The sequence below is a fragment of the Monodon monoceros genome, unplaced genomic scaffold (genome assembly GCF_005190385.1).
Source record: "Monodon monoceros isolate NGI ecotype Baffin Bay Population unplaced genomic scaffold, NGI_Narwhal_1 Super_Scaffold_20, whole genome shotgun sequence".
NCBI classification, from domain to species: domain Eukaryota; kingdom Metazoa; phylum Chordata; class Mammalia; order Artiodactyla; family Monodontidae; genus Monodon; species Monodon monoceros.
Genome location: NW_021703777.1, coordinates 131,573,788 through 131,585,408, shown reverse-complemented (window position 1 = coordinate 131,585,408; position 11,621 = coordinate 131,573,788). Strand labels below are relative to the sequence as shown.

Here is an 11,621-nt window from a genome sequence, read left to right as displayed (position 1 = left end):
TGAGCTGGGCTGTAGTGACAGGGAGGCAACCGCAGCCTCAGCCGCAGAGGTAGTCCGGGAGGTGGAGAAACCAGAACACCATGAACGAGCACGCAGGTGTTCCTGTGAGTAATTAGATTGCGGAAGGTGAAAATACACCTTAGAGTTTTTACCTGGGAGCACACGAGCGCTGAGAAGGAATCTGAAGGCAAAGAGGAAGAGATCAAATCGGTCAGTCACCCCAAGAGACACCAAAGTTGAAAGTTTGGAGGTTTTATTCTTTTAATTTTCTTTTTTTTTTTTTCTTTCTTTCTTTTGCTCTGTTTCCTTTTTTTCCCTGCGGGTCACTACCATGGTCAGAAAGGCTGTGGCATCCACCATCTCCAATGGGGGTTACCTGCAGGGCAGTGTTAACACGAGGCTGTCTTCCCTGGGTGGCAAGGAGCCACCTGGGCAGGAGAAAGTTGTGCTGAAGAGGAAGATCAGTCTGTTGAGAGGGATCTCCATCATCATCGGGACCATCATCGGAGCAGGAATCTTCATCTCTCCTAAGGGCGTGCTCCAGAACACGGGCAGCGTGGGCTTGTCCCTGGTTGTCTGGACGGTCTGCGGGGTCCTGTCACTGTTTGGTGAGTGTTGCCGCTTCTCTGGGGGTGTGTCTGTGGGGCTGGGTGCCGTGCTCTCTGGGAGAACAGAGGGTGATTTCCAAGGAGGGAATGAATGGCCAGGGTTCCCCCAGATTTTCTGATCTGGGGGGAGGTATGCGAACTGTCCACGCACACTCTCCGCTGTTGGCAGAATCTTGAATTCCCTGAAATTGCGACCTGTAGGCTGTGCTCGCTTTTCCTGACTAAGGTAGATTATTTTCTGATTTTTCCCTGTGGCAATGAACGTCAAGGCTAGCTTTGATGACCCAGTAAAATACAGGCAAGCTTTCTGTACCAGGCATCTGTGCTCAGTTACCTGCGTTTGGGGCATCTTGGCAGCTGGCGCACTGAATGAAACACCTGTGAAGTGAAACCCGGTGTGGCCTGTTTAGACACAGACCTGAGTGTTCAGCAGAAGTTTTACTGACTTTTTATTGGCTAAACAAATGGGTGGCAGTCTTTTCCTTTTTAATTTTTTAACTTCATGCGCTTGTCAGTTCCCAGTATTCTTCCCAAAGTCCTTATTGTGGAAAGAAGTGTGATGGCATACAATTCAATTCCTTTTGTAAATGAGAATATTGCAAGGGTCTGAGCATATTTCACAGTTTTTTCAACTTTTCATCTCTCCCCAGTACCCGTAAACCTTTGCAATATAAATTGTAAAATTGGAATTGGGTGTTAGTTTGCTGTGTCTGCCCAGCTCTGTTTTCTTCATTTCTAGTTCACTTGGTCTTCAGAGACACAGGTCATTGGCCCACCTGTCTGCTGAGTTAGTCTAAACAGAACTGGTAGAAGAAGTATGATTATTAATTTTTCTTCAAAATCTAGATCTCTTTTATTGACTTGATAATTAATAGTAAAGAGGTAATAAATGTCCCCTCATGAGGTGGGCACATTACTAGAGAGCTACCTGGGTTAGTTGTGAAGGTGACAAAAACTGGTGAATGGTCAAGAAAATTAAATTTTATTTATGTTATGGGAAACATGTCTAAGACATATTTGCTCTTCTCTGGCAAACAGTATATTCTGATTTCAAAAGATACTGTTCTTTAAAGGTACTAACTCTGTCCAAACTCTAGGACCAAGTACTAACTCTTGGTCCTACACGGACCAATCCATTTATTCTTAAGGCCTTGCGGTGTTTTCAGCGTTGGTTTGAGCATTCATCTAGAGAACTCCAACTTCCGTTATTAGGAAGAAGGTATTTTAAATAAAACTTGTTAAAACAAAAGCTGTATAGAAAGATCTACAGAGGAATTATTTTTGGGTTATTTTAGCTTACAAAGAGTTCGTGGCATTCATATGGTGTGGCATGTACGTTTATAGATGAACAAAGAGAAACTTAACTGTTGATCTTTCTAAGTGACTATGCCTCCTCAGCCTTTAATCTTCTCCAACACGTGGTATATTCAGAACAAATCAGTGTCTGACGGGAGAAACCATAACCAGCTTCCTGGATTTTGCATACTGTGTGCATGCAGCTCCCAATATGCGATTCCATTTTCGTACACAATAAAAGGTTATTCAGATGTAATAAAATGGATGGTTAACTAGTTAAAGTGATGATAGTGGTGTTGACCTGTACTAGGAAAATATGCTTCTGCACAAGTATATCATCTCAAGAAGTTCAGGAAAAAAAAAAAAAAAAAGCTAAAGGGACTAGCTAAGTTTGTACTTGAGTTGGTATTCTTTGATTACTAACTGCAGTGAGTGTGCTCCTGTACTAACCTACTTATCTATATTTGCATTGCATTTATCACTTAAGTTACTAGGAACTTTGATAGGAGTACCTTCTTAACAGGAAGCAAAGCAAAATATAAGGAAAAAAATCCTTTGTCTTAGAACTCTAGAACTCTGGGACTAAAACTAAAGAATTTGTATATTGGATTTACAGGGTTTTTTTTAAGCCAGGGTCAATACATGGATTCTTACAACCTATTCTGAACTTTTTTCATCTGGGTAAAATGGTTATGGAGCTTGAGACCTTTAAATGAAAATTTCATTTCTCCAGAACTCAATTTAAACCTGGGGCAACTATCCTGGAGTTTCAGCAAAGCATCCAAAGGTCTAGGTATTGATTCTTGGGGGATAAATTCTGAGGTACTTAAGACACTTTGCAATAACATTTTATATTGGCTGCTTCTTTGTACATCCTACCAACATGGTGACTGGTTTCCAACAGAGAGTGAATTGCAACTAGTTCCAATTAGTTACAAATAGACAGGCTATATCAGTGATCCCCAAATATCAATCTGTAGGCTAGTTACTTTAAAATTAACCGGTGTGAATTTTCAAGTAATAGATTTTCTTGGATGCCTCTATTGGACAGTCTGGCCTCTCTTGGTTAGAGAGGTCTGGGGTATAGCCTTAGCATTTGTTTTTTGTTTGTTTTTATATAAAAAATTCTCCCCAGGTGACTCTGATACAGTACTAGTTTCAGGAATACAATAAGTGATACAGGAATACAGTAACTGACACTAAGATTTTGCTGAATATCCAAATTACATTCATGTTGGACAGTTCTACCTGAAGCTTTACTGGTTAGTAATAATTTCCCACACTTTGAGTCCCCAGAGCAGGCCAGGCAGAAATTATGTCTTACGTTTGAGTACTGAGCAGTATGGATGGAACTTTTCACATAATGTCAAAATATATTTTTCATTTTCTTGGAAATTAATTGCTCACATTAGTAGATATAGCTGTATTTCATGAGGTGATTTCTGCGTGTCAGGCTCAGCGCTGTCCTTGGCATCCGTTTTATATTTAAACACACAAACTCCCTGTGATGTGAGAATTAAGATCTTTATTTTACAGAGGATGAAACTGAGGTTTGGGGGCATTATATAACTTGCTCAACTCTGTGTGAAGTTTATTGCTAAATGTTAAAATTTGGTCTATAGTTAATTTTACCTAACGTATGTAAATATGTCATAGCACCTCTTTTTTAAAAGTATGTGTTATTTCAGCCATACAGAGTGTGTACTTCGAAGACATGCAAGAAAAACTTTCCTAAAAAACAGAATATCTGCGTCAAAATTCATTTTGTTGACCAACAAAACATATCCTACAAATTAAATGAAGCCTTCCAAAGCCTTGAGTCCATACTTCTCTGGAGAACAGATGAATCTTATTTATTTTGACATGCCACAGAAATATCATTTATTAAAAGGATTCTCAATATAATGAGGTCAATTTGTGATAATTCCTTGTTCTGATGTGAAGTTCTTTGAAAAATAGGTTAGTAATATTGGCATCCATCTACTCCTTTTCTCTTGTCAGGTTTGAGATTCAAAATTCTTAATAATATATTGTTTGAGAAGTTTGTCCGTACTACTTCAAGTCAAATTACATTGTTTGAATAGAATGAACTATATCTCAAATGTGAGGAGGTTACAAGAGGAATCTGGAGGCTCTTAGGAATTCGATGACTGTTATTAATTTTGAAAAAGGATGTCATTCAGATCAAAGGATGTAGTAACATCTCACACAACAGAAACATTGTTGTATCCATTCTACTGCTGGATGACTTGGTAATATTTTAACTTTTCACCTTTTTATGATAAATATTTCACAGGAGCCTTGTCCTATGCTGAACTGGGAACAACTATAAGGAAATCTGGTGGTCATTACACATACATTCTGGAAGTCTTTGGCCCATTACCAGCTTTTGTGCGAGTCTGGGTAGAACTGCTCATTATACGGTAAGAGCCTACATACAAAAAAATTAAGGAAAAATAAATCTATTCATTATACCTTTTTTTTTTTTTTTGCGGCACGCGGGCCTCTCACTGCTGCGGCCTCTCACTGCTGCGGCCTCTCCCGTTGCGGAGCACAGGCTCCGGATGCGCAGGCTCAGCGGCCATGGCTCACGGGCCCAGCCGCTCCGCGGCATGTGGGATCTTCCTGGACCGGGGCACGAACCCGTTTCCCCTGCATCGGCAGGCGGACTCTCAACCACTGCGCCAGCAGGGAAGCCCTTCATTATACCATTTTTTAATCACCTTGATTATTTTTAAGTAGTTAGAAATATACATGTCATGTGATTATATGGTAAACATGTCTACTTCAGGACATAAAATCTGTGATGGAATACCTTTCTCAATTAATGTGTTTAATACAATTTTGCCACTGGCGGTAGTTTGCCAACCCTGCCAAACTTTTAAAGCACCTGATTTTTGTTAATATTCAATTATTTTCCATGACATTTTCAGGACAGATGCTGACTTGAAAAGGATATGAAGCATCAAAATCTACCTTGATAAATCAGACCTTTTGTTTGATTGTAAATCATAATTAGACAAAATTAAATGTTATGTTATAGGAACTGGAGTTTTTCTTCTTGTAGATTACACCATTAAGCCATCTTAGTTTACTCAGTTTTCGTGACTAGGAAGCTTCTGTTCCTAACAATTTAGTATGTCACCAAGTTGTTGTTGCTTTTGTTTTTGTTTTTGTTTTTTTTGGCTGTGTTGGGTCTTCATTGCTGCATGTGGGCTTTCTCTAGTTGTGGCAGGCAGGGGCTACTCATCATTGCGGTGCGTGGGCTCCTCATTGCGGTGGCTTCTCATTGTGGAGCACAAGCTCCAGGCATGCGGGCTTCAGTAGTTGTGGCACGTGGGCTCAGTAGTTGTGGCATGCGGGCTCTAGAGCGCAGGCTCAGTAGTTACGGTGCATGGGCTTAGTTGCCCATGTCCCCTGCATTGGCAGGCGGATTCTTAACTACTGCACCACCAGGGAAGCCCGTTACCAAGTTTTATACTCTATAAAAGAACAAAACTTCACTTGTCACAGATGACTCATCCTCATCTTAAACAAATCAGTGAACTACTGCTGCGGAAAGCTTTTTTGAGTTTATTTTTGTAAGAATACGTTCCTCTTCCTGATTGCCCTGGTTTAAAATCAAACCAAATAATGCTAAGTCACTCTGAGCAGCAAATTTCCTCCAACTTTGTGGGAAACTTACGATGTCACCTGAGAAGTTTAAAAGTATCTTGAAGGCAAACGGCATCCGCGAAATGTGACTAGCACATTCTGATTGCAGAGTTTAACATGAGTAAGTAGGGACACTTGCTCTTACTGTAAACTTATCAAACTTACACAGCTGAGAGCTCCTGTGAGCTTTTATCCTGTCATGTGGGCCTAAGTGGCAAATGCAGAGCTAATAAGTATTGACTTAACACTAATCTTGGTTTTTATAGTTCTAGGAGTCTCTTTTTTATCAAAGAGCTTAGAGTAGTATTTACTTCTTTGTTAAATCTGTTCTCCTTTTAGACAATTCTGCATTATTTAAAATTTGTTATAATGCAGTAGTGATAAAGAGGTATTTTGTTCCTTTTCTAAACTCTGGGATTGGCCCGGGATGCGCCTTCCACTCTTTTCTGATAATCTGAATATTACTCTTCAAAGGTCAACTTAAATTCTATCATTTCCACAGTTAAGTTCCTGTTCACCCTAGTTTATAGTATGTCTTTCCTCTCTTAATTCTTCTGAAAAAAATGCAGTCTCTTCTTCTCGTTTGACATTGAACATGATGTCATATAACCTTACTTAATATTTTAGGAATCCGTGCTCTGTTTCCCTGTTAAAACTGCAAGCATTTCAAGCATATAAGACCGAGTCTCACACTTTTTGTAACCCTTATACTACTTAATTCAGTGCCCTGATGATCAGATATTAAATTCTTTTTGAACAAGTAACTGAAAGGTTAAGGTTATAATATTTTGAATACAACATACTCAGCATTCAGATGGCTACACTACTTATTTCGAGTGCTGGCCTGTCAGGACAGTAGGCTTTTGGAACCTGATGTAGCTGGACTTGAGTCCTGCTTTAGTCCTGTATTGGCTGATTGTATTGGCGGTGTGATGAGCATGATCATTCCATTTGCAGTAGTAGCACCGAAACGGTGCTTATGCATTCACTTATTCATTCCACAAACTGCTACTGAATGGTGAATGGCACGTTAAAGAGACCTGAAGTGGAGTGAGCCATGGTTCCTATTCTCAAGCAGCTCATAATCAAATGTTACTTTAATCACGGGAGAGCTACTTCGCGGTGTGTGTGTGTGTGTGTGTGTGTGTGTGTGTGTGTGTGTGTTTACAGAAGAAATTACCTAGATATATTCTAGAAGCTTTTTTAATGGGTTCATATATTTCTTTGTAATAATGGACTTACATTACTCGACTGGTTTCTCGGATAGGCTGAGTAATGAATGGCTTCAGGGGTGACAAGATACCTAGGTACTTTAACATTTCTCTTCCATTGAAAACACCCATGGTACCTAAATACTTACTATTAAAATTGTACATCAGGTTAAGACACTCTTGTCAGAATTAGTCTGTAAAAACAAATCTTAAGGGAAAAAAAATCACACATCAGGGGTCATTTGATTGAATTCACACATTGACTATATATTCAATATTCATTGGGTTTCTACTGTATGACAGACACTATACTATACACTGAAGATGAAATAATGATTAAGTTGGACACAGCCTTGTACTCATGGATCTCAGGGTCAAATGAGGGAAATAGTTATGAATCAAGACATCACATAAGAGAATATAAAGTTACTACTGTGATACACACCGTGAAAAAGAAGCCATGAGGTTCCGGAAGAGAGTACACTCTGGGAGCTCTAACCCAATCAGAGGACTGGAGAAGCTTCCTTGGGCAAAAGACTGAACTAAGACCTGAGGTATAAGAAACCGTCAGTGAGTTGCAGGGGCCTCAGGCAAAGGGTATTCATATCCTTGTGTGGGAAGAAGCACACTGAAGAGGAAGGAAAAGCTTAGAGCGGATAGAGCCTTGAATTGAAGAGTTTTTGCATATCCTGAGCATGTTTTGAAAGCACTACGGTGTCATGATCAGATTTTAATTTATACGTCAAAAATTTATAAGTGATGGTGACCGAGAAAAATAAGCTTGTTGGGGTGAGGAAGAGGTTCTCTTGGAAAAGAAAAAAAAAATCAAGAAATCTGTCATGCTAGTACTGGCAGGTCAAGGTTGGAACACATAATGGTGGTTGGTTTTCTGACAGTTAGGAGTTGGACATGGGTGTTGTATAACCATGAGAAGGAAGATAAGCTGAAAGGGAAGACAGGCAGGACAAAGTAGATAATATCATGGACTTGCCTGTGTATCTAACAAATATGCATTCATATATAGATATATTTAAACTGAAAGGCATCTGTAATCTTTTCATAGAAATAGTTGAAAAATTAAGATAGAATGGTTTGTTACCTATTTCACTATATACCTGAAGTTATTGCATTTTCTTATTTCATGCATGTTTTCTCCATTTGTAAAATTACAAGAATACTTTTATTTTTCAATGTATACTTTGCATCTAAATATTTCTGTGGAATTAAGAATAATCACTTGGCTCTTCAAGTTTTGGTCTGTATGGAAAACCAAGACTAATACAGTATCAAGCACATAAGCATATATTTGCAATGAACACTTATTAGTACTAATTTTTTTAAGGTGAGTTTTGTGTTCCTTTTCTGACCATGACCCAACCCATTAGACCTGCACTGTTAATGCATTCATACTGTGCTGGAGTTTAATTGTTGACTTACGGAGAAAGAAGATTGCTTCTTGTGAAGCCCACCCCTGTCAGGATCTCAAGTAATAAACTCAATTTTTAAGAAAAATTCAAATATGGGAAGGCAGGGGCAAAACTGACAGTACCCAGCCTTGTACCCAAGGAGATGTGAAGTTTAAAAAGGAGCCAGCAAAGCTGTAGACAGTATTTCATTTGGAATGTCTATGACAACCTAATCAAATATGGACTTCTGAAAATCACAGACTTCCGTATTTAATATGTTCCACATGCTGAATAATAGCACCTCAGTGTAGAACAAGTTGAGTGAAGATGCTCTTTTCTTTTTCTGTAGTTAACCTAAATATGTATTTGTTTTTTCTAGCCCTGCAGCCACTGCTGTGATATCTCTGGCCTTTGGACGGTACATTCTGGAACCATTTTTCATTCAGTGTGAAATTCCTGAACTTGCAGTCAAGCTCATTACAGCTGTGGGCATAAGTGAGTATCATAGGTGTAAATATGAAAAAGAAAAAAAAATCCCTACAACAGGGATTGGAGACAAAGTTTCTTAAGACTTTTTGTGTGGCGGGACTGCTTATAGGCAAACAAAACCACTTTGTTAGTAAAATAGTAACTGGATTGTACATAAAAAGAGACGTTTACAAATGAAAACCCAATTTTTAAATGGATTCTGTATTGGAAAATATCCTTCCTCACCGATAACGTGTTGAATTAGAACGCACTTAGCCTCATGGAATGGTGTTTGTGTGTTGGGTGTGTGTAGTGTTCGTGCATTTCCTAGTGTTAGCAGCTGTCACCCTCAGTGTTAGGATTTTAGCTGTCCATCGATGGTCACAAGAGTCTTCCTCCAGTATTTGATTATTAGTAATGTTCCTCAACTAGGAGTCTTCTTTATTGTCTCTAAATTAGGAAGTTGTTCATTTTCACCAATGGGCACAGATATTAGAACTCTCTTTAAAAAAGGAAATTAAAAAAGAGGAACATGGCCAACATGATATAAGTGATATGAAGCCCAATATGACTCTAACTTCCTGTTATAAGAGTCGACATTCCAAACTCTTAAATATAATGGGAGATGATCACTTACTTGTAGATACTAACTGGATCACTGTTTTCAGAATCCATATGATCCCACTTGATGAAGTTTGACCTACTTGGAGCTAGAGAGCTCCCCAGGAATAATTGAACTGCATACCCATGAAAGAATTTGTAGTTGTACGTGACTGAAGTATTTCAATAGAACAACGAAGAGAGACATGAACATTTGACAGTAGAGGGGTGAGTGGTCAGTTAGCAGGAAAGAGTTAGGAATTGCACTTAAAATATCCCTAGTGCTGGGTACATGTATTTCTGAACTTAAGTAGGTTCATCCTGGATTCTCCCCCCTCATTCATGGAACCTACACAAATAATTGTTCGGTGAAATCTTTCAAGGGAGGCAAAGAAAAATACTCGAATTAGACATTTCTGAGTTCTGGAAAGGTAATGGTGTTCTTGATTCACCTTGCCCCTGATAACATACTACCGATGTGAGACTTGGGGACACATCACTTCAACTTTCTGCACTTCCGTGTTCTTACCTTTAAATCGTGCCCAGTCTCATCAGGTGTCTTGTGAAGATGAAACGATAGTAAAAGAGACAATGTATATAAAGTGTTTTGGAGAATGCCAGAAATTTTTTAAGAATGAAGTTACAAATGGTAGCTCTTTATACGCTTGTGGGAAAACATCTCATCAAATTCCATGAGACCAGGGGCTTACTCACTGCTGTGTTTCCAGCCCTTCCCATAGCACCTAGCATGTCGTTTGCGCTCAGTAAATATTTATTGACAACTGATTTTTATGAGAAGAGGTGTAAGAATTTTTCTCTAGTAGAGAAGCCAATGGAATGCCTGTGTGTTAAACTTGGAGGATTACACGTCTTCAGGTCTCTCAGGCAGCAGGAAGATGGAGGTAAATAGTTTGCTCCGATCTAACACCATGAATTTTTGAATTTTTGAACCATCTTAGCATAGTGGTGATAACTCAGGCTCTGGAGGCAAACTACCTGGAATTGAAAGTTAGTGTCATAATTTCTTAGTTATGTGATTTAGGGCTAAATATTAAACCTCTTTAAGCATTGTTTTTATTTATTGGTAAAATACCTGTGAAAAGATCATTTATCTTGAATGGCTGTGGAAGGACGAAGTTCGTCAGATTTTTAACACTTAGCAGAGTGCCTTAACCAACCACTTGAGAAGTGAGAGTGGGGTGGTAGGGGGGCATTACTGAAAACTAATTCACCCCCTCCCCTTTTAAAAGTACTCTACCTCGTTTCTGTCAAATTAACAAAAATGAGAAGTTTTGGCTTACCCCACATCTTGTCCATTCTGGTAAACGTATCAGGCACACGGAAGTTGAACGGGGAAATCTTATATATTCACATTTGTCTTCCCTCCTCTAGCCCAATACTGACATTACTCCCTTTAACTTTTATGGAACTCCATGAATTTTCACTCTCCTTGTAGCTTCAATAAACATTGAAGTATGTTCAGTAGTTGAAATGATATGTAGTTTTTTGGTTCTGCACTCCTGAAACTAGACCCTGTTTAAGTATACACTCGAATGGCAGAATATTATAATAAAAATACTTTCCTTAAAATGTGGGACCTAGGGCTTCCCTGGTGGCGCAGTGGTTGAGAGTCCGCCTGCTGATGCAGGGGACACGGGTTCGTGCCCCGGTCCGGGAGGATCCTACGTGCCGCGGAGCGGCCGGGCCCGTGAGCCATGGCCGCTGAGCCTGCGCGTCCGGAGCCTGTGCTCCGCAACGGGAGAGGCCACAACGGTGAGAGGCCCGCGTACCGCAAAATAATAAAATAAAATAAAATAAAATGTGGGATCTAGTCTCAGATGCATCCCTAACAGCCTCTCGCTCCATCTCAATTTTCTTACTAGTTTAGTTTACGTAGGTGAGTAAAGAGCCGTACCTTCTTCCCATAACCTGTGGGAATAATTGGGGGAAGGAAACAAAGTAACACTAATGATGGCGATGTGGGAAAAAGAAATAGCCATTTCTACAAATGCAGTACTGTACTTTCTTTTCTAAAACTGTCCTTCCCTGGCATCATTAAATTACATGAAAGAAACTCTAGGCCCAGTTCTGTGCTAGCTTCTCAGACATTGTACATGGAGTGGCTCTTTATAAATCTGAAATTGGACTATCCCTACTCCTTTTCTACCATAACTAGATACCATGACAAGCAATTCTTAGGTAAATACATGTCGTGTTGAAATATACAAGGACCGCAGAACAGCAACGGTACCCTTCAGGAGGATGAGAAATAAAATGTGAAATCAGAGTGTCCTGAAATCCCAGCCAAGATAAACATGAACCTTAGCAGAGAGGAAGAGTCACCGGGAGTTTGGAAGAACTAGGTATAGTAGTGAGAT

At 39.5% G+C, this 11,621-nt stretch overlaps 1 protein-coding gene across 1 annotated transcript in view; it reads left to right on the top strand.

Annotated features, from left to right (window-relative positions):
- The first annotated feature begins 331 nt into the window (after positions 1-331).
- SLC7A11 (solute carrier family 7 member 11) overlaps positions 332-11,621 on the top strand; it is an 84,711-nt gene continuing 73,421 nt past the window's right edge. The window contains exons 1-3 of the mRNA XM_029235664.1: positions 332-608; positions 4,201-4,327; positions 8,555-8,670. Of these exons, the coding sequence (XP_029091497.1) occupies positions 332-608; positions 4,201-4,327; positions 8,555-8,670 (520 nt within the window). The remainder of the gene's footprint in view (positions 609-4,200; positions 4,328-8,554; positions 8,671-11,621) is intronic.